Source organism: Pleurodeles waltl, chromosome 3_2 (assembly GCF_031143425.1).
Source record: "Pleurodeles waltl isolate 20211129_DDA chromosome 3_2, aPleWal1.hap1.20221129, whole genome shotgun sequence".
Classification (NCBI taxonomy): domain Eukaryota; kingdom Metazoa; phylum Chordata; class Amphibia; order Caudata; family Salamandridae; genus Pleurodeles; species Pleurodeles waltl.
The window spans coordinates 211,328,048-211,352,006 of record NC_090441.1 but is presented as its reverse complement, the minus strand read 5'-3'; the positions used below and the strand labels follow the sequence as shown (position 1 = coordinate 211,352,006).

The window sequence follows — 23,959 nt, the reverse complement described above, 5'->3', positions numbered from 1 at the left end:
CATGGATTCACTGTGTGTCCTGACACTCACTGTGGGTCATGGATTCACTGTGAGTCCTGACCCTCACTGTGGGTCATGGATTCACTGTTGGGCAGATTGACAAGCCCCGTAGTGCCACCAGAGCGTCACTTATTGGTACGCTCTGGTGGCACTGTGCATTACATATATATTTACAAGGCGGTGCTAAGCCACTTTTTGTGGCTTAATGCCACCTTGTAAATATGCCCCCCATGACATGGCAGTTTTCTGCGACAGAGGGGCGTGCAGTGGGTGTTGCTGTGGGCGTTCCACCGCAACACCCATTGCTTTTGATGCTCACCAGGATTTACAAGAATCTTTAAATCTGTGCAGCACCAAAAACTAATGCCAGCCCAGGGGTGGCATTAGCATGGCACAGCGAGGAGAAATGCTTTCATTTCTCGTCGTTTTTGCTTTTTCTATGTGTGCTGCATTCTGCAGCACACATAGAAAGAGCACAACTGCAATGAATGATTGGTTATGTGCAGGAAGGCGTCCCTTCCTGCACATAAACAATCATTCATAAACAATCGTTCATAAATTACGTTTGGTACTTCTATGTGTGCTGCATTCTGCAGCACACCTAGAAGTGCCAAATCGCCATTGTAGATTGATACCTTCCTGCACATAAACAATCATTTATAGCAGTTTTTCTCTTTCTATGTGTGCTGCAGAATGCAGCACACATAGAAAAAGCAAAAACGACGAGAAATGAAAGGGACACCTTCCTGTACATAAACAATTGATCCCCTCAATGCAGACACACTTGCACTATGGTGCAAGGAAGCCTGTGTTAGCAGCTAAATTTAGCACTGGCTCAGGGGGAAACACAGGGGTGCACCGTATTCTGGTAAATACGGCGCATCCCTGTATTTCAAAATTGGCACAGCAATGCTGATTTTGTCACAGCATCATGTTGCACCAGTAAGTTGTAAATCTGGCCCTGTGTGTCCTAACCGTCACTGTGGGTCATATATTCACTGTGTGTCCTGACCGTCACTGTGGGTCATGTATTCACTGTGTGTCCTGACCCTCACTGTCTGCATAGCTGCTCATTGCAGATCTGGACGCTCCACCTGGGTCATGCCCTCCTGCTGTGTCCATGCCACCTTGTTGTAAGTGCCCCCTGAGGAGAGCTTGCCTCTCACATCAGTGTCAGCCCCCTGATGCAGGCATGTCATCTGTACACTCCGAGGCCTGTGCACCGCTCTTTACAGCATGCCCTGCCTGTCTGTCTTTCTCCAAACCGCATCCTGTTTCTGTCACTGCTTGTCCTGCCACTCACTCCAGGGACAGTTCAAGGTCTGGCAGTGGTTGTTGTGTTTGACAGGTGTATCTGATGAGTGCATGTGGTCACTGTGGATACTGGGAGGAGGTGGAGAGTTTTCACAGTGGGAGGGTGGAATGTGACACATTGCACAGTTATGTGGTGTGAGAGTGGTCTGTGTGGTAGACGTGATGAAACGGGTGTTGGTAGTATTACAGAAGTGTGTGTGTGTCGACTGGGTGTGTTTAGCAGGTTTGCAGTGTTTGTAGTATGCTTGAGTGATGTGGAGGGGATCTGGGTGTTATAAAAATGAGGGATGTAAGTGGTCATGGATTTGGGCGATGAGTGTGTGTGCAGCATGGCTATGCACACTATGGCCCTCATTATGAACTCGGCAGGAAAACCCGCCGAGTTCGGCGCTGGCGGTCAACAAAAGACCGCCAGCACGCAGAACCCCCCGCCGGCCACATAATGATCATTCAGCTGGGCCGGTGGGCGGAAACAGTGTTTCCACCAGCCGGCCAAGCTGAATGCAGGGCCTGAACATTGACGCTGGCTCCAAATGGAGCCAGCGGCAATGTAGCAGTGCGGTGGGTGCAGCAGTATCCGCATTTCACTGCCTGTAAATCGGGCAGTGAAATGCGCGATGGGGTTGTGCATGGGGGCCCCTGCACTGCCCATGCCAAGTGCATGGGCAGTGCAGGGGCCCCGAGGAGGGTCCCGAGTCACTCATTCCACCAGTCTTTCCCTGGCGGGGTAAACCGCCAGGGAAAGGCTGGTGGAACCTGACACATTATCCGGCGGGCAGCGCTGCTTGCAGCCCTGCCCTGTTGGATATGTAACTCCGCTACCTCCAGGCTGCCTGGTGGCGGAAGCCTGGCGGTGGCGGAGTTACAAAAGTTGCAGTTCTGCCACGTTTATTATATGGAGGTCTGGACTGCCATGCCTGTGGTGGTATTTATCGCCACCACCGGCATGGTGGCCCAGACCGCCATGTTCGTAATGCGGGCCAATGTCTGGTTGTTATGTGTTTGTTTTGTGCGTGTAGTGTGTGTGTTTAGTGTGTGCTCTTATTGACTGATGGGTGTGTGTGTTTATGTGGATGTGTGTGTGTGTGCATGTGTGGGGGCGGGGGTGTGTGTGTGTTTATGTCTGCGCATGGGTGTGTATCTGCGTGTGTGAATGTGTGTGTGTGTATTTGTGTGTGTTTGGATTCAGATGTTGACTGTTATGTCTGTGGCACAGTTTTGCATTTTACAAATGTCTTTGAGTGAATACAATGCTCCTCTTTGGAGGTCCCACGTCCAGCTTTCTCTGATGCCTCTCTCCTCTCCCATCTTTAGAGCCACCAATCACCATTGTGAAGGAGCCGGAGGATGTGGGGGTTCCAGAGACAGCCAGTGCCACCCTGGAGTGTGAGCTGTCCCGCGCCATGGCTGATGTCAAGTGGTTCAAGGTGATGCAGTGGGGAGTTTTACCTGGCACCATTCAGTCTCATGCATGTCGCTGGCTGGTGTTTGTGCTCCTGGAATAGACAGTGCTTATGGTGTTGGTTGTAAGATGCTTGCTCAGTGTCCTGATGCTTGATTTTATTGATAGTCTTTGTTGGTGACTCAAGTGTTGTTAGTGGGTTAGAAACTTTTCAGATGCTGGGTGAATTGGATAGCATTGGTTGGTATTCAGGTGCTGCCAATGGACTGTGAAGTTATAGGTGATGAATGGTGAATGTATGGTTTATAATATAGATATTCCAGAGGGCTGCTTTTCCCTACGACGCTGGGTGCAATGGAGAGAGCTTCTTGACTTTGGCTGTGCTATCCAGTGGCTATGATGTGTTTTGGAAGTCAGCTGCTCAGTGTAAACTCGCCTTTAGTCAGGCAAAGACCAAGAAGCAGATTTATCAAAGAGTCACCAAAATCTGTAGTGTTCCCTCCAACAAGAAAAGGAGACTCGGGTACGTTGCTAGTATTTATTTAGTGGAGAGCCGGCAAATGTGTCTTCTAAGCATGAAGTATATCTCCGAATGCTAGTCTCTCACATTGCAGAACCCTTGTATCCTAGATGGCAGTTTCAATGGGACCAGGTCTGTTCCAGACTAGTCCTGATACTACACAGCACGCAAAGAGGAAATAACAATATATTTCTCCTTGTTACGCCTCTGTTGGGAAGGCATACCATTTTGACGAAATCTCAGGTTTACTAACCTTAGTAAATCTGAGATTGGTTAAAAATCCGTGGGTGTATGAATGGGAATGCCCACGATCTATCCATGGAACGCCTTCCCAATGCAGAGTAACTCAAGGCAACGATTTGCACTGTGTGTTGCTCTGGATTTACTACGTGTTGTAGAACCTCACAAGGTGGCTTTGCATAGCTTAGTAAATCCTACTACAGGGTTTGAATTGCCTTACGTCACCTTGTGTGACAACGCAAACCCTTTATAAATCTAGGACCAAGTACCTAAGATAGCCTGGTCAACCCATTAAAAGCAGGAACACAACACAAAAAGCTACTCAGGAGAATGTGATGTGTGATAAGGGTCATTAGTACCAAACACAACACCTGAATCTAGAACCCAGTCCGCAAACTCCCAGGTCAGTTTGGTAAAATGAAAAACTCTCTAATGAATAAAATAAGATCAAAATTCTTCTCCACTTTACACGAGACTCAAGGAAACATTTTTCTTCACAGGTGGCCCAGGAGTCCCGCTCCAGTTCAGTCTACAAAATGTTTGAATTAAAATGTTGTAATAACAGAAAAATAGAGCAGAGCGTCGGTGGCATCTGCCAAGCAGTAGTACTCCCTGAGGAAAAGGAGCAAGTGCAGTGTTCAGAAGCTTCTCGAATTAGTCGTGTGCTCTTGAAGTTCACTGGTCCACCTGGTAGGATCAAGGGTGAGTTCCTGGCAGCCAGAGAAACTGAGAGCTGCTGTCCTGCAGAGGGAGGCCGTAGAGATGAGGGGGCTTTTTTGTGAGAGTGTCACTTCTTTTTATGCTCCGGCCGCAGAAACCTCTCAACCATGTATATGAGGCCACGCAAATCCACTTTGAGTGGCTTTGAATGGCCTTGTAGACATGGAGCAAGAGAAAGCATGGCAAGCCGCTGAGTTGCCCTACTCTGCACCAGGGAGGTGTTCCATGGGTGTTGTAGTGGGTTTTCCCACGTAACACCCATAGATTTACTTAATCACATAAACCTGGGGCGCCAAAGCCTTAAGCCTCCCCAGAGCAGGCGTAACAATATGAAATATTTTAATTTCTCCTCACATTTTCCTCTTCCCATGTGTGCTGCATTCTGCAGCACACATGGAAAGAGAAAAACGCCTCTCAGCATTGATTGTGTGCAGGAAGGCGCCCTTTCTTGCACAAAAACAATCCTGCTTACAACACAGACACTCTTGCTCCATCGTGCAAGGCTGCCTGCGTTGGCGCTAGGGAACCAATTGTGCACAAGCGCAGGGAGAAAGGACTGAAATGAACCGTACTGCATAAATACGGGGCATTCCTGCCCTTTCACATCGGCCTAGGGCAGCGCAGCAAGAAGACGTGCGGCGACGCCCTACGCCAATTCACCATAAATTAGCCTGAGGTATCTACAAAGAGAGTAAACCGTAGCTGACACCATCCTCCTTACCTTCCTGTTCCAGATACATGCTTGCAGTGCATATAAATTGGTTTTGTCACTCACCTCCCAGTTTCAACAAGGAATCTTCACTAAGCCCAGGTACACTGGTCATATTCACAGATGGGTTCTTTTGGTGTCCAGGAAATGAGCCTATACTGATTCTCTTGCAGACCTCAGCGCAGAGTTCATGGTGGTCACGCTCTCACCTATAGTTCAGCCACCTCTTGTCTGCTTCCACATTCTGCTCCACGTGTGCCCTTGGTTTGACTGTCCTCTTGACTTGTTCAGACTTCCAGAGGGGCTCTGTTTCATGGAAGAGCTCACAAGGCGTGGCTGTGGTGGCACACAGACCATGCACACAACTTCTAACTGCTTCCTTCTGGTGAGAGTTCTGTGTCTAAGGGCCTGATTTACAACTTGTCAGACAAGTTACTACATCACAACGGTAAGGGATTTTCCGTCCGCCAAAATCTAAAATCCCATTATATCCTATTGGATTTATATTTCGGCGGACAGGATATCTGTCACCCGTGTGACAGAGTAACTCGTCGCCAAGGTCTAAATGAGGCTCTATGTTTTTCTTCCTTTGAAGGGCAGCTACCTTCACCAGGTGAAGAACGCCTGCGCAAATATTGATACTTGGTACTTTAAACCCATCAGCTGAAGCCATCCTAGTAGAGATGGAATGATGTCCCTACTCTGTTCCTCCACCCCAAGCCAATCCCTAGTTTACTACAGGTTTCTCAATTACAGCATCACAACTAGTGATGGTAAAAACTTAAAGGCCCCTTGCATATGCTGGCCACATCCATTCTCCATTCTCGCCCGTGAAGAAACAACGCTGGCCTCTCTCATCTTGTACGTTGAGGCTTCACTGTATGAGTCGGTCCAGCTTTCTTAAGCCGTCTCCCCTCGGTGCCCATCAAGGAGAGGTTTCTGGCCTCCCTCTCCCTCCAGCTGTAGGTTGCAGACCCCTCTGGGTGTAATCAGGCCTAGTTCTTCTATAGCTCCTTCTTGCAAAGAACAGGCAGGCTGTGTGCTTGGAGCTGAGAGACTAAGTATACAGGCAATTACAAGCACTCATCTGACTTACAATTGCTCTCCATATTTAAAAAAAAAACAAATGCAATGAGTAATGATTTATATCTAGAAGAGAAAAATTACGGGAACCACGTGAAAACTCTGGTTTTCTTACAAGAGTAAAGAATAATTGACCAGTTGACGGTCAAGGTATTGACTGTAAAAATGAGTGCCTTTTTTTGTAAAGTTTGATTCATGTTGATGGTTTATATCTCAATTGTTGACATTGGGGTATAATATATAAGGGATGAAGTACCCTCTGCCATACATTATAATGATATTGCAAGTCACTGAGGAGTTCTATAACCATGAAGAGGAGCAGGGCTGAAGGCCGAGTTCCTTATAAGGTTATGGGACTCAGAGGTGATAGCCTTCTTAGGTACACCTTGGGGGCAGCCAATTGTGTGACTGTGCTGTGGAAAGTGCAGGGATGCTTTGTATCGCTGTAAATACGATGCATCCTGGCACTTTCCTAATGGCGCAGCTTGGCGCTGCAAGGTGGCTTGGGGCGACGGTATGCGTCAATATTTTGTAAATATCCCCCAATGTTTATGCAATGAATGTTGGTGTGTAAGGCATTGACCTTGGGAGATAAATATAATATTGTAGTGAATTCAATTTAGCTTTGACTGGGACTCAGGAGTTTGCATAGCCCTTTGGCGTGCAGCCCTGCGCCCCCATCACCTACTGACTTTTAACCTACTTAGCCTGCTCTGTTTTAGCGCATTTATTTTATTATTTCTTTTAAGATGTCTTCTTTGTTTATAGTTATAAAAATGTTTTGATTTGCATTATCAGTGCCACTCTGTGAAGACGTCACTATCAGTGTCATAATCAAGTGATGTACGTAGGTATTCACATCATGTCCCTTTCTCACTGACGTGTGACAGGAACATAATGTACACTTGTCTGGGATTGTTTACATAATTGCTGCCAGGAGTCTGCCTCCTTATCAATTGTTTGGGAACATACCTGCGTCAGGGGTCATACATGGTCTGTATAACTACATCTCACGCAGACAAGGTTATTAGGGATTCCTTCCAGATTACTTCTATGCCATCTATGCTGCACGTCCCTCGCTGCAGAAATCAGCCTTTGTGTCCCCACTGGCTCTGACCTGGAGACCTCATTCCAAGGTAAGAATAGTTGGGGGCGCTTCTCCTGGACATGATACTGGCAGATTAGGTTTATCACACCTAGCTCTCATTAAGTTAGAGAATAGGTTCTCTTTGCCAGGGATTTTACATTTTATGTTTATTGCAAGAGGTGGGGGTCTTTGTATTCACAACTCTCATCTTTACAGTTCTGCTTCTTTTGTTGTTCATTATCGTAATAATTTGCAGCTCATGCATTTTATAGCAGATTGCAGTCTTTTCAATAAACCTATTGAAAACTCTCCTGCATCTCCTTCATTGCCCGTGTGTGACTGAGACTTGTTGCTCATGTGAGAAAAGGATAACTTCCGTTCCAACACACCTCCCCTGAGGTGTTGCAGTCTTGAGTCCATGTGTAAAGGCTGCCAGAAATCACCTTTCACTGTTTATTTTTTTGTGAGGTACTGCTTGTGAGCCAGGAGGGTTGGGCCGACAGTTGCTACTTGTTGTGGGATTGGCCTAGTCGCCTACAAACAAAAGTGCTGTCATTCCTAAACCAGCAGTCTCGTCTAGGAGCGAGAGTCCAATTATGACAATATACTATGTTTCCACAATAATAGTTGGTGTCCAAGGTGTTGATCTTGGGAGATAAGTATAATATACTATGTTTACACAGTGATAGTTGGTGTCCTAGGTGTTGATCTTGGGATATAAGTATAATATACTGTGTTTACATAATGATAGTTGGTGTATACGGTGCTGATCCTGGGAGATAAGTATAATATACTGTGTTTACACAATGATAGTTGGTGTATAAGGTGCTGATCCTGTTTGATAAGTATAATATACTGTGTTTACACAGTGATAGTTGGTGTCCGAGGTGTTGATCTTGGGAGATAAGTATAATAATCTATGTTTACACAGAGATAGTTGGTGTCCGAGGTGTTGATCTCGGGAGATAAGTATAATATACTATGTTTACACAGTGATAGTTGGTGTCCGAGGTGTTGATCTTGGGAGATAAGTATAATATACTATGTTTACACAGTGATAGTTGGTGTCCGAGGAGTTGATCTCTGGAGATAAGTATAATATACTATGTTTACACAATGATAGTTGGTGTCCGAGGTGTTGATCTCGGGAGATAAGTATAATATACTATGTTTACACAGTGATAGTTGGTGTCCGAGGTGTTGATCTCGGGAGATAAGTATAATATACTATGTTTACACAGTGATAGTTGGTGTCCGAGGAGTTGATCTCTGGAGATAAGTATAATATACTATGTTTACACAATGATAGTTGGTGTCCAAGGTGTTGAGCTCGGGAGCGAAGTATAATATACTGCGTTTACACAGTGATAGTTGGTGTCCGAGGTGTTGATCTCGGGAGATAAGTATAATATACTATGTTTACACAGTGATAGTTGGTGTCCGAGGTGTTGATCTTGGGAGATAAGTATAATATACTATGTTTACACAGTGATAGTTGGTGTCCGAGGAGTTGATCTCTGGAGATAAGTATAATATACTATGTTTACACAATGATAGTTGGTGTCCGAGGTGTTGATCTCGGGAGATAAGTATAATATACTATGTTTACACAGTGATAGTTGGTGTCCGAGGTGTTGATCTCGGGAGATAAGTATAATATACTATGTTTACACAGTGATAGTTGGTGTCCGAGGTGTTGATCTTGGGAGATAAGTATAATAATCTATGTTTACACAGAGATAGTTGGTGTCCGAGGTGTTGATCTCGGGAGATAAGTATAATATACTATGTTTACACAGTGATAGTTGGTGTCCGAGGTGTTGATCTTGGGAGATAAGTATAATATACTATGTTTACACAGTGATAGTTGGTGTCCGAGGAGTTGATCTCTGGAGATAAGTATAATATACTATGTTTACACAATGATAGTTGGTGTATAAGGTGCTGATCCTGTTTGATAAGTATAATATACTGTGTTTACACAGTGATAGTTGGTGTCCGAGGTGTTGATCTTGGGAGATAAGTATAATAATCTATGTTTACACAGAGATAGTTGGTGTCCGAGGTGTTGATCTCGGGAGATAAGTATAATATACTATGTTTACACAGTGATAGTTGGTGTCCGAGGTGTTGATCTTGGGAGATAAGTATAATATACTATGTTTACACAATGATAGTTGGTGTCCGAGGAGTTGATCTCTGGAGATAAGTATAATATACTGTGTTTACACAGTGATAGTTGGTGTCCGAGGTGTTGATCTTGGGAGATAAGTATAATATACTATGTTTACACAGTGATAGTTGGTGTCCGAGGTGTTGATCTCTGGAGATAAGTATAATATACTATGTTTACACAGTGATAGTTGGTGTCCGAGGTGTTGATCTTGGGAGATAAGTATAATATACTATGTTTACACAGTGATAGTTGGTGTCCGAGGTGTTGATCTTGGGAGATAAGTATAATATACTATGTTTACACAGTGATAGTTGGTGTCCGAGGAGTTGATCTCTGGAGATAAGTATAATATACTATGTTTACACAGTGATAGTTGGTGTCCGAGGTGTTGATCTTGGGAGATAAGTATAATATACTATGTTTACACAGTGATAGTTGGTGTCCGAGGTGTTGATCTTGGGAGATAAGTATAATATACTGTGTTTACACAGTGATAGTTGGTGTCCGAGGTGTTGATCTTGGGAGATAAGTATAATAATCTATGTTTACACAGAGATAGTTGGTGTCCGAGGTGTTGATCTCGGGAGATAAGTATAATATACTATGTTTACACAGTGATAGTTGGTGTCCGAGGTGTTGATCTTGGGAGATAAGTATAATAATCTATGTTTACACAGAGATAGTTGGTGTCCGAGGTGTTGATCTCGGGAGATAAGTATAATATACTATGTTTACACAGTGATAGTTGGTGTCCGAGGTGTTGATCTTGGGAGATAAGTATAATATACTATGTTTACACAATGATAGTTGGTGTATAAGGTGCTGATCCTGTTTGATAAGTATAATATACTGTGTTTACACAGTGATAGTTGGTGTCCGAGGTGTTGATCTCGGGAGATAAGTATAATAATCTATGTTTACACAGAGATAGTTGGTGTCCGAGGTGTTGATCTCGGGAGATAAGTATAATATACTATGTTTACACAGTGATAGTTGGTGTCCGAGGAGTTGATCTCTGGAGATAAGTATAATATACTATGTTTACACAGTGATAGTTGGTGTCCGAGGAGTTGATCTCTGGAGATAAGTATAATATACTGTGTTTACATAATGATAGTTGGTGTCCGAGGTGTTGATCTTGGGAGATAAGTATAATATACTATGTTTACACAATGATAGTTGGTGTCCGAGGTGTTGATCTCGGGAGATAAGTATAATATACTGTGTTTACACAGTGATAGTTGGTGTCCGAGGTGTTGATCTTGGGAGATAAGTATAATATACTATGTTTACACAGTGATAGTTGGTGTCCGAGGTGTTGATCTTGGGAGATAAGTATAATATACTGTGTTTACATAATGATAGTTGGTGTCCGAGGAGTTGATCTCGGGAGATAAGTATAATATACTGTGTTTACATAATGATAGTTGGTGTATACGGTGCTGATCCTGGGAGATAAGTATAATATACTGTGTTTACACAATGATAGTTGGTGTATAAGGTGCTGATCCTGTTTGATAAGTATAATATACTGTGTTTACACAGTGATAGTTGGTGTCCGAGGTGTTGATCTTGGGAGATAAGTATAATAATCTATGTTTACACAGAGATAGTTGGTGTCCGAGGTGTTGATCTCGGGAGATAAGTATAATATACTATGTTTACACAGTGATAGTTGGTGTCCGAGGTGTTGATCTTGGGAGATAAGTATAATATACTGTGTTTACACAATGATAGTTGGTGTATAAGGTGCTGATCCTGTTTGATAAGTATAATATACTGTGTTTACACAGTGATAGTTGGTGTCCGAGGTGTTGATCTTGGGAGATAAGTATAATAATCTATGTTTACACAGAGATAGTTGGTGTCCGAGGTGTTGATCTCGGGAGATAAGTATAATATACTATGTTTACACAGTGATAGTTGGTGTCCGAGGTGTTGATCTCGGGAGATAAGTATAATATACTATGTTTACACAGTGATAGTTGGTGTCCGAGGTGTTGATCTTGGGAGATAAGTATAATATACTATGTTTACACAGTGATAGTTGGTGTCCGAGGTGTTGATCTTGGGAGATAAGTATAATATACTGTGTTTACACAGTGATAGTTGGTGTCCGAGGAGTTGATCTCTGGAGATAAGTATAATATACTATGTTTACACAATGATAGTTGGTGTCCAAGGTGTTGAGCTCGGGAGCGAAGTATAATATACTGCGTTTACACAGTGATAGTTGGTGTCCGAGGTGTTGATCTCGGGAGATAAGTATAATATACTGTGTTTGCACAATGATAGTTGGTGTATAAGGTGCTGATCCTGGCAGATACTGTTAGCGAATGGCGCTAGTTGATGTATATGGTGTTCACTGTGGGCTATGAGATGCTGCTTTGGAATATTGAGAGAGGTTTCTACAGTGGCGTGTGAGGGGTAACAAGGTGGATGTAATGGATGTTGCTGGTTGGTATTTGAGTTATTGGCAGTGAGCTGCTGGATGCTGAGTGGGACAGTGACTGTATTGTGCAGGGTTTTAGGATGGTGCATATAATGTGGTAACAGTTAGTGCCGCTATAATATTTGATTTCTACGGTGGTGACCATGTTGTATGAGGTGTATTGGATGGGGTTTCTTATTTGTTTGATATGTTGACTGTGGGTCAGTTTCAAGGAGTTTATTATGGTTTGTTAGGTCCTCAGATGGTGAAGGCTGGAATCCTGATGGAGTAAATGAACCACAGGGTGGCACTGAAAAGCAAGTCCTGCAAAGATCAGGTCTAGTGTTGATATGTTTGCGTCTCTAATCAATAGTTTCTTCCTTTCCCTCAGAACGGGAAGGAGATTAAGCCAAGCCCAAACTGCCGCATCTACTCCATGGGACGTCGGCGGTTTCTACAGTTCAACCAGTGCTGCTTGGAAGATGCTGGGACCTACACGTGCGATGCTGGAGAGTGCACAGCATCGGCAAGACTGCAGGTTTTCGGTAAGGCATCAACCATGCACTAGATTATAAAACATCACATTTGGTATATGTTAAAAATGGGGTCTTTGGTTGGCAGTCAGGTTACCCCCCTGTCCAAGCAAGGACCCTCACTCTAGTCAGGGTAAAAGAGAATCACCCTCAGCTAACCCCTGCTTACCCCCTTGGTAGCTTGGCGCGAGCAGTAGGCTTAACTTCAGAGTGCTAGGTGTAAAGTATTTGTACCAATACACACAGTAACTTAATGAAAACACTGCAAAATGACAAAACACAGGTTTAGAAAAATAGAAAATATTTATCTAAACAAAACAAGACCAAAAACGACAAAAATCCACTATACACAAGTCAAGTTATCACTAGAAATGCCAAAAGAGTCTTCATGTAATTCTAAACACAAAAATGTACCTTGGGTGCGTCAAAAATAACCCTGCATGGGCGAGTGTGTGTCAATAAGGGCTTGCGATGCGCCGATTTCACTCACGAGCGAGACCTTGTGTGGTTTCTCCTTTAGTCGGGTGGTGTGTGTTGTTTCTTCTTACCGCAGGAGAGTAATGCGTCGTTCCGGTCAGCACTCTCAGGTCCGGGTAGGCCTTGCGTCATGTTTACACGCCCAGCGGTGTTTGCGTCAGAAATTCAGATGCATCATGGTCAGAAAACCACGCAATGCGGGTTGCGATTTTACCAGCCTCCGTCAGCGATGCTGCGTGTCGTTTCGCCAGCCGCGGGCGTCGATCTTCCCATCGCGTTGCAGGCGAGCATTGATTTTCAGCCGCAAAGACGGCGGTGCAGTGATTTTTCAGCTGCAGATCGGAGTTGCGTCGATCTTTTCCCTGCACGGTGTTCTGTGCGTGGATTTCTCACTCTTGGCCTGCCAGCTTCTCCTTTCAGGGTCCCAGGAACTGGCTGGGCACCACTTGGCAGAGTAGGAGTCTCAGCAGAGGCTCCAGGGGCTGGCAGAAAGAAGTCTTTTTTGTCCCTGAGACTTCAAACAACAGGAGGCAAGCTCTAAATCAAGTCCTTGGAGATCTTCACAAGAAGGAAGGCAACACAAAGTCCAGTGTTTGTCCTCTTAGCACAGGCAAAAGCAGCAACTGCAGGCTAGCTCCACAAAGCACAGTCACAGTCAGGGCAGCTCTTCTTCCTCAACTCTTCAGCTCTTCTCCAGGCAGAGGTTCCTCTTAGTATCCATAAGTGTCCTAAAGCCTGTGGTTTTGGGTGCCCTTCTTATACCCATTTTGCCCTTTGAAGAAGACCTACTTCAAAGCAAAGTCTCTCTTGTTTGTGAAATCCTGCCTTACCCAGGCCTGGCCCCAGACACACACTCCTCCCTCCTAGCACAAATGGCTCATCAGGAAATATAGACTACACCCCAGCTCCCTTTGTGTCAATGTCTAGTGAGAGGTGCAACCAGCCCAACTGTCAAACTGACCAAGGCAGGGAATCCACAAACAGGCAGAGTCACAGAAATGGTTTAAGCAAGAAAATGCTCACTTTCTAAAAGTGGCATTTTCAAACACGCAATCTTAAAATCAACTTTACTAAAAGATGTATTTTTAAATTGTGAGCTCAAGGACCCCAAACTCCATATATCTAACCGCTCCCAAAGGGAATCTACACTTTAATCATACTTAAAGGTAGCCTCCATGTTAACCTAAGAGAGGGACAGGCCTTGCAACAGTGAAAACCGAATTTAGCAGTAGTTCACTGTCAGGACATATAAAACACATTACTATATGACCTACCTTAGCCATACACTGCGCCCTGCCCTTGGGGCTACCTAGGGCCTTTCTTAGGGGTGCCTTACATGTAAGAAAAGGGAAGGTTTAGGCCTGGAAAGTGGGTACACTTGCCAAGTCAAATTTACAGTTTAAAACTGCACACACAGACACTGCAGCGGCAGGTCTGAGGTATGATTACACGGCTACTCGTGGGTAGCACAACCAGTGCTGCACGCCCACTAGTAGCATTCGGTTTAGAGGCCCTGGGCACTTCTAGTGCACTTTACAAGGGACTTACTAGTAAATCAAATATGCCTATCATGGTTCAACCAATTATGTACATATTTTGTATAGGATCACTTGCACTTTAGCACTAGATAGCAGTGGTAAATTGCCCAGAGTAACAAAAACAGCAAAAACAGAGTCCAGAACACATCAACAACCTGGGAAACAGAGGCAAAAGGTTAAGGGAGACCACACCAAGGATGAAAAGTCTAACACAATATATTTCAGGACTTCATCTTGCTCTGACCAGGGAAGTCTAAGTAGAAGAGGGTCTCACAAAATAAAACCATACATGTTCTTGTCTGCAAATGACTTTGGGAAGCACTGCCTCTGAAGTGAGTGGGGGACCTGGTGAACAGAGAATAGGATGACTAAACAGCGGGCATATTTACGAGAGGCTTGCACTGCCGGAGTGTCACTATTTTTGATGCTCCAGCAGCGCAAGTTTCTCAACCGTATCTGCGAGGCTACGCCAAAACCAGTTTGTGTTGCTTTTCATGGCGTGATAGATACGTTGGGTTTTCCCCATGAAACATGCATGGATTTTGATGCTGTCCTAGACTTTCTTAATGACGTAAACTTTGGGCAGCGTCAAAACCTTATGCCTCTGCAGTGGTGGCGTAACAAGGAAATTGATTTTTATTTCTCCTAGTTCTGCAGCATACATACAAAGAGGAAAACGCCTCTCCCGAATGTGTTTGTGGAGGAATGTTCCGTTCCTTCACAAAAAAACTCCTGCACACAATGGAGGCACCCTTGCACCATGATACAAGGGTGCCTGTGTTTGCACTAGATGGCAGATTGTGCACTGGCGCAGGGGGAATGGCAGGAGTACATCGTATTTTATAAATATAGTGCATTCCTGCCCTTTCACTTTGGCGTAGGGCAGAGCAGCCTGCATCAACTGCCCATGTATACAGGCCAGTGTGTTTTGCACCAGCAGATGTGCATAATGGTTGGGCCGAGAGGGAGAGGACCTGCAGTGTCACTGGTTGGCCTGCGTTGTGCACCAGCACTGAGACGTCAAAGCTGATCTGCAGGTTACTCTGCATCGTGCACCTGCAGCTGTGTGAAATCCAGTCTTGGGTTCTCATCCTGCCCAGATCTCATTGTGGGTGTCATCACTGGCAAGGAAGCTCCACTTTTACTGCGGTTACCTTTCTTTCCATCATGGGGGTCAGGATGCTCAGGGGGCAGCTCTCTGCTACCTACGCTTCTGTCTCTGGACTAACAATGACACTTGTGGTGCTTTACCCTGTGTACTGCTGTTAGGTAGTGATTGTCTACACAACTCATTGAACAGCAAGTAGACTTAATGCAGGAAGACCCAACATAACAGCTACTACCACACCCAGCTCTCCACAAGGAGCAGAGGTGACCTGAGCTCATGCCATCACCTTAGGAGCCTCTTCAACTGTCTCTGCCCGGATCCCAACATAGCCTTCCACATACGCATTTCATACCGCGTCAATGGTGCCATAGCGTGAAATAGCGAACCAGGACTACGGTGGACGGGACCTAACAGTGTGCTGGAGTCCCTGCCTGGTGTTGGGGTTCTGGTGCCTTCTTCAGTTGTTTCCATCTGGCCTCTGTCTCCACTCATGGCTGTGGCTCTCCCTAGAGTTGGTCAATCATACTTCATCTTCTACAACTAGGGTTGCCACCTGGCTGGTCATCTGCTGCCATGGCAAGTAATTTAAGGTCTCGGCCAGTAGAAAAATTAGGAAAACCACCTAAAGCACATATTTTGCTCCCCCTTATCAGGACATACTTCGCACAACACATATGAAACGGAAGCACTTTAAAGACGTTCTAGAGCTGCCTTAATGGCCCCAACTGAGCAGTCATGTGACAGATGAGTGCAGGTGATTCTATAAGTTCTACTCAGTATTCTATCTGGGCTTTTGCAGAGTTTAAAGATGAACAGGTGGATGGTACTTTTCTGCTGGAAAGGTGGCGACCATAGCTGGAGCTTTGTTGTGTTGGGTACATATTGATCACTATTGAGTACCACGTTTGTCTCCTCTGCTCTTTTGAGAAGCAGTTGTGAGATTTGACCTCAAGACTTTTTATTATTTTAATGACAGGGAAAAGGCAGGAATTTGCTGTATGTAAAAGAATACAGCTCATTCCTGCCCTTTGCCTGCTCTGGTGCCGTTTTTGCTGCCTATCGCCAACACACTCACCATGGTGCAAGGGTGACTGCATGTAAGGAGGATTGTCTTTGTGCAGGAACTGATATCTTCCTACACACTAACAATCCCCTGAGACAAGTTCCTCAAGTAAAACAACGCAGCGGTTTGTGCTGCATTGTATTACTCTGGATTTATCAAGCCAATCTGGACCACATGAGGTGGCCTTGCATGGGTTCAGAAATCGCATTTTGGACTTGCGTCACACATGCACCCCCTTGTGTGGTGCAAGAGCGATGCAACTCCATGATAACATGGCCCTTGGTGTCAACAGCGAGCACAAGCCTCTAGCAGACAGTCCGTTCACCGCTTGATCAGAATGCCAACACCGGGCATAAGCGGCCACATGACAGAAAGAGATAACTGGCAGGCGACCAACCACAAAAGGGATCACACGAACAGGGGGATCAATGAAGAACAAGGTAACACCAGACAAATGAGGAATATATACCAGGAAAATGGGAAGTTACATGGATACCCTGATACAGTACATCTCCCCCCTTACATACAGAGAAGGAACCTTGGACACAATAGTGCAACAAAGGCCTCTGCAGCCTCTGTGGTGCGAGGAGGGCCCCCAAACTCCAGGAGGCCCCCTCAGCACAGTACATTGTGAACAGGCAGTAGGCCCCTGACTGGTTCCAGGGAGAGGGTGCCCCTTACATGTACTTTGCATGTTTTGTTACCCCACTGCTTGGATACTGCCCTCAAACATGCAGGACATTGGGGAAGCCTCTGGGGTGTGCCACAAGCACCAGCACAGAAAGAGACTTGTGACAACAACTGTAGATTCTCTCCAAACACGAGGACACACAACGAGACTCCAAACTTGATGTTTACGCTGTTTGGGTTGTATAATCCCTCTTGCACTGCATCCTACTCCATTATTCTTGTCTCCAACGTTGAGAAGATTTTCTCAAACAAAAGTTTGATTTCAAGGTAACATCTCTAGGGCAGTCTACATCTCATCAAAAGCTCATCTTGAAGTGCGGCTCTTGGATGGCACTCAACAAGCCTTTAAAGACTTCACCACTTCCCATCGTCCAACTTATTGAAAGATCTAACTCTTTCTACAACTCTCTGTGGTTCGGAGAACTTGCAATGACCTTCACCAACAGAACGTGGATCCTAAGCTTTACCCCATCACCTTTTCCAGCATCCGCTTTCCAGTACCAGTAGTTGACGTTTTGTTGTTGGAGGGGTGGAGTTTCACAGGATATTTCATGTGTCTTTTTATTAACATCAAGACATTTATACTTATCAACATGGGTTGAGTTCAGAACAGGGCACATTTAAAGAACCTGTGGTGGTTTGTAGTACCCTGGGGGATGCCCACCTCTTCCATGAATGTAACCTTCACTTCTTGCCCAAGGGGCAGAGATGTTTGTACACCCTCACACACAACTCGGCCAAGCCATTACTATTAGATGGATACCAAGGTATGCATGTGGACAAGACAAACACTTTGCTCAAGAATTCTCTAACTTTAGCAGAAGTGCTTTGCACATCATTGTCTGTTGTGATAGAATTCGGAAAGTCGTCCCGAAGGAGAGGTTCCTTGAGAAATTCTAAACAACATCAGTTGTAGGTTGTCTTGCAAACTTCCACTCCACTTCCTTGGATGAATAGTCCACAAGAACAGTGATGTACCTTTAATCACTGCGGAGACAATGCAAAGAACCCAAAAATCCTTCGTCAGATGGTGCCAAGTACCTTCAGGAAAAGGGACTGGAATCAAAGGAAGATGTCAAGCTGTGGGACTTTTATCTGGTTCATTACTTCACAGTCAACACTGGACTTAACATGAAATCCTGTCACCCAAATACAACCACCAATGCATTGACCAGTGGCTTCTTGGTGACAGTTCCCCCTAAATGTCCCACATGCAACGTCCTAACAATCTTCTACCTCAAAGACTCAGGAGGCAACAACTCGTCTTCCCTCAGAATGAGGTCTCCATCATATGCTATCTCATCTCTAACTTTCAAAAAGGTATTGAAAATAGGAAATGAATGACCTCTCTCTTGAACATTCACTGGAAATACATTCTTTCACTTCTTTGAGATTTCTTTTGGACATCATTTCTCCACAACCAATCGTGTTCACTGGGGCCTTCTGTAAGAGAATCAATGGGCTAAACTCACAAATTCCACAGCACAACCTTCTCCACTCAAACTAAAACCTTCACTGTCACATCAACAGATAAACTGAACAAGCAACCCGTTCTAACATTGCCCTTTCTAGGAATATCTTTAATATGCAAATTAAACTCATACTTGAACTCATTTTTGTCAAGGCCTAGAAGTGGCCTTTCCTGTACCAGGCTTTCCCAGAAAAAAGGGCCCATGACCTGTTTGAAAGGTAACATTTCTGGCATGTAAATATATTGTAAAATGTTCCACTGCCCACATGCAACTTAAAGTGCCGCTCTACGCAATCCCACCACACTGGTGTACATGAATGAATAAATGATTAAATGAATGAATGAAAAAGGTGCTTGTAGTGTGCTCTGTCACTCAATCAGAGCATCCTGGCATTAACTCAGATACCAACCTCATTCACCAGTTGCAAAACAGACCGACCAAAAAGCACAAGAAAAAACTGAAAAACACCCCTCAGCAAGATCAACTTACATTAAGAGAAGACACAGTTCATCTGGGGCCAAGTACAAGCAAGATTTCAGACTCTTGTTAAAAGTAGCTTCAAGAACCATAAGTCAAAGGAACCAGGAAGTTAATTCCAGACCTTAGACCCCAAAGCAGACAAAGTTTTGCCTCCTATGGATTTCAGTCTAAAGGTGGGAGTTTTAGTAGGTTTGTGTTATAAGCTCTGAGGGCCCTTTGAGTCCTACAATCCGAAAAGCAATCAGGCAGACATTTGGGACCAATGCATAAAAAGACCTAAAAACCAGAACCAGAGATTTAAAGAGAACCCTCTTGTGAACCGGCAACCAATGCAGTTCACTAAGCCCCCGAAAGGCAGAGCTTTTCCGAGGAAGTTTGAGCACAAGTCTTGTGGCTGAATTGTGAACCACTTGGAGCCTATGGAGAAATTGCTTAGACAATAATCCAACAGAGAAGTTATGAAGGCAAATGCTTCAGTTTTCCTTGCGGCCAAAGAGAGAAAATCCAAGAATGTTTTTAAGTGATTTAATCATGGAGAAGCAAGTACCTGCAACCGGAAAGACTTGCGGCCAAAAGGACAAAACATTATCAAATTGCAGCCCTATATTTCTGATAAGCTCTTCCGGAGGTGTAGGAGGGACACAAATTCAGGCCACTGGTATTTTGGGGATAACATATTGTCCTTCTCAAACAGAACTATTTCTGATTTGTCTGCAAGACATTTCAGATGATTATGTTCCATCCAGTGGATAAGTTCTTGATATTTTGTTCTGACCCAAAAGATTCTTTTTTCCAAAATAAAAATAAATTGCGTTTTATCTGCACAGGAAGTGGTTGAAATGCCAAAGGAGTCAATCACAGATGCCAACGGGCCATATAGATGTTAAATAGAGAAGTACTGAGTGACGACCCTGCAGAACACTGTATGCTAAGGAAGTCTCTTCCGAGGAGAACTGCCCGTTTCACAACAGTCGTCTCCTATCTGCGAGGAAAGGCTTGAACCAGGACCAAGTCTTGCCAATGATGCCAATTTTAGAGAGACGCCAAAGGAGTATTGAATGTGAGAGGGTATCAAAGTCTGAAAGGATTAGGACAGCGTTTTGGCCATTGTCCAGCATCATCTTTATAGTTTCAGACACCGTAAGCAGGGCTGATTCTGTAGCGTGTCTGGGCCTAGAACCGGATTACAAAGGGTGTAAGGCCTTAGAATTTCCCAAAAAGATCATTCATTATTCATTTACTAACTTTTCCAACATTTTGGTAAGAGCGGGGAGTAACAGACTGGGCCTAAATGGGCAAAGGTTTTTCAATAGAGGTTTTACCACTGCCAATTTCCAAGGTGCTGAAACTACTGCTGAAGAAAGTGAAATATTTACTACCTGATTGATAAGCGGGTTCAAAGTTCCAATAGCCCTTCTAAGGATTAAAGATGGACTTCTATGGTTAGCCAAGAAGCGCTGGGACTTTCCCTGCTCACAGTAATCCTCTTATGTGCTGTGGTAGAAACATGTCTATAAATGACCCCTCTCATTGTCCCAGATTCAGCTTAGGCTGGAGTCAGTCATGTCTCCTAAAACTAGTCAGACTGGTCTCCATCTTGACTTAGCTGAAGATTTCAGTGAATGATGGCCTGGCACATAGTTCCGGAGATATTGAGCTGTTCCGGGTCTTTCACTCAATCCCTCCGTAAGTCACTTCTTATCTTTGCTGGAGGGTTCCCTGTAAGAACTGTGACACCTTGTAAACATTTGTGATCTTCAGCCTCATTCCAGAAAGTGTGCATCAAAGTTCTGACCATGTGTGCATCTCCTACTCTACTTGGACCAGCTTGTGTTGTTATTCCAGGTCTGAGGTCAGTTTATAAGCGAGTGTAAGTCTCCATTTCTGACTATGTGCGCATCTCCTTCTGTGCCCCATACCTGCTTGCCTGGTGTGTTTTTCCGCATTTGAGGTCAGTTTTTGTCAACTTGCGCATCCACCTCTTGCCTTGTGTGCCTAATTGTGTCATGATGTGAAATAAGTTTCTATCCACGCGTAAAGATCAGGGTGTGAGCCCAGTTTCTGACCATCTCCTGCTGTGCCTTTTACCTCCTTGCCTTGTGTTATTCAGGATGTGAGGTCACTTGTACATACATTTCTGTGCCTTCTTTCTCAGTTTTTCCTTACATGGTCATCTCTTTCAGGGCCATATTTATACTCCGTTTGCGCCGGGTTTGCGTCGTTTTTTTTAACGCAAATTCAACGCAAAACGAACTCCATATTTATACTCTGGCGTTAGACGCGTCTAGCGCCAAAGTTCATGGAGTTTGCGTCATTTTTTAGCGTGGACGCCTACTTTGCGTTAATGATATGCAAGGTAGGCGTTCCCTTCTAAAAAATGACTCCGAGGCATGTGCGCCGTATTTACACTCCCGGGCAAAAATGATGCCCGGGAGTGGGCGGGTCAAAAAAAATGACGTCCAGCCGCTTTTGCGTCGTTTTTTAGCGCCTGGTCAGGGCAGGCGTTAAGGGACCTGTGGGCCCGGAAGGAGCCCAGAGGTGCCCTCCCCTGCCCCCAGGGACACCCCCTGCCACCCTTGCCCACCCCAGGAGGACGCCCAAGGATGGAGGGACCCATCCCAGGGAACTTAAGGTAAGTTCAGGTAAGTATTTTTATTTTATTTTTTTGTGGCATAGGGGGGCCTGATTTGTGCCCCCCTACATGCCACTATGCCCACTGACCATGCCCAGGGGACATAAGTCCCCTGGGCTTGGCCATTGGGCAAGGGGGCATGACTCCTGTCTTTGCTAAGACAGGAGTCATTTCAATGGGGGTTGGGAGTAAAAAACAATGGCGCAAATCGGGTTGAGGCGAAAATTTTGCCTCAGCCTGACTTGCCCCATTTTTTGACGCCCAAGCTCCATATTCCCCTAAGCCGGCGCTGCCTGGTGTAAGTAATTTTTTTTGACGCACACCAGGCAGCTCTGCCGGCTAACGCCGGCTAACGTCATTGAATAAATACGGCGCCCGCGTGGCGCTTCAGAATGGCGTTAGATTTTTTGACGCACAACTGCGTTGGCGCAGTTGTGCGTCGAAAAGTATAAATATGGCCCTCAGTATCCTTCACCGGTGCCTCTTGTTTTTTCAGAGCGTGAGGTGAAAGTTGTCCAGGGGTTGGAAGACTTGGAAATATCTGAGAACGACAACGCTGTCTTCATGTGCGAACTTTCCCACAAAGACATACCGGGAGAGTGGTTCAAGGATGGGGAGAAGATCCGGACCACGAGCACCATCAAGATTCGTCAAGAAGGTAAAAACCTAACTGCGGACCCAGAGTAGGTAGATAGGTAGATCCATGCACGATTGGTAAAACCTTAAAACATGCTCTGATGAGAGCACGTTTAGGAGTAGTGTGGAGGCTAAGTTTAACAGGGCAAAGTTTATGAATGTTAATAAACCTACTCACAGAGACGCAGGTTTGGTGTAAGTCCCTTTAGAGACTCGGACCGCACATTTACTCACAATGTTTTACACAGATTAACTCTTTGATTGTTTGCTTCATGTTTAGGGGTTAATAAAAGATTACCGGTAAGTAACCAGGACATTACCTCCTCGTCTGTCTTCTCCTATGTCCTGACCACTTCACTATATGTCCAAGCTCACCTGGAGGCGACCACCAAAGGTGTACCAACAAAATACCAAGAAAAATAGTGAAGCACTCAGTAAAGTTGTAATAACAGAAACCATTTACAAAAAAGGGTAAATCTCCAAGTCTTGAATTTACAGGTTCAATGGTTTAGGACAACGTCTGAGTTCCAGAATCAGAGGACCCCCCCAACCTACCTGCAACCTATAATGGTCTCATGAGGGGCTGAGGAGAGGACCACGAGGCAGCCTTTGAGGAGGACTGCTCAGGAGGCAAGCACTGCCCTGGTGCGTCTTGCCTGCCCAGGACATGGAAGTAGGGGGGGTTCTCAGAGTTCTTTTCATTCGATGTTACGTTTGTAAAACTCCACCAGCTGCCACGTGGGGGAGTTTTTTCTTGTGCGAGGCTCGCCAACTGTAAGTTAATGAGCGTGAGCGAGAATTGGCATCCCCTAGCTCAATTTTCGGGTGCTAGGAGGGCACCCGGCTAGATTTTTCCAACGTGGACGGTTGCAGTGGTTGCACCTTTTTTTGGTGAGAAAGTTGCTGCTTGAGTAGAAAATCTGGCGCGCCGTGTGGTGCAGTTTGCACTGATTTTGCAGAGCGCAAGAACCTCCAGGCGCTAAAAATCACAGTCAGCAGCGCGACATGCTGATTTCCATTATCCGTGGTACTCTGCAGAATTTCCTGGCCTTTTCATTCTTTAACTCCAAGGAATTCCATGGAGTGAAATTCTGTGACTTTCACCCACCCCCACACAGAAGGTCTACACTTGCGGAATCATGAGCCAGATAAATTGCTAGCCTAAGTCATCTACTCTACTGAGAGTCGGTGTGGAGGAGTGATTGCCAAAATCGCTGAACGCAAGTCCGCATTCTGAAGAGGTGCTGTATGCTCTAGGTAAACAGAAAGATCTCTATTTACATCTCGGGTATGAAGTTGTGTCTCTTCTTCTGGCGATGATGAGGAAAAAACTAGCAGAGCCAATTCTTGTGAACAGTGAAAATTATACAGAATTTTGGGAAGTAATGAGAGTCTTGGTTTAAGACCACTTTGTCCTCAAATAACACAAGAAGGAGAGGAGAGAAAAGCACGTAATTTCCAAAAGTCTGTGGTGGAGCAAACAGCATCTAATAAAACTTTAGCCAACAAAAAATCTTTAGCTATGTCTCTGGTAGTGGCTGAAATGAAGGTCTTGAGGAAAGGATTCATTGGAGGGGCTGCGGAGTTAGCCACTGGTCTTTGAAGACAAAAGCTCTTCAATAGATGAAAAGCAAGTTCATCAAGTTCA

General features: G+C 44.9%; 1 protein-coding gene across 4 annotated transcripts in view; it reads left to right on the top strand.

Moving 5' to 3' along the window:
• Nucleotides 1-23,959, top strand: part of OBSL1 (obscurin like cytoskeletal adaptor 1) — a 368,734-nt gene that overhangs the window by 303,754 nt on the left and 41,021 nt on the right. For all 4 annotated transcript variants that reach the window (XM_069227203.1, XM_069227206.1, XM_069227205.1 and 1 more), the window contains 3 exons: nucleotides 2,629-2,741; nucleotides 12,074-12,227; nucleotides 22,172-22,333. In XM_069227203.1, the coding sequence (XP_069083304.1) occupies nucleotides 2,629-2,741; nucleotides 12,074-12,227; nucleotides 22,172-22,333 (429 nt within the window). The remainder of the gene's footprint in view (nucleotides 1-2,628; nucleotides 2,742-12,073; nucleotides 12,228-22,171; nucleotides 22,334-23,959) is intronic.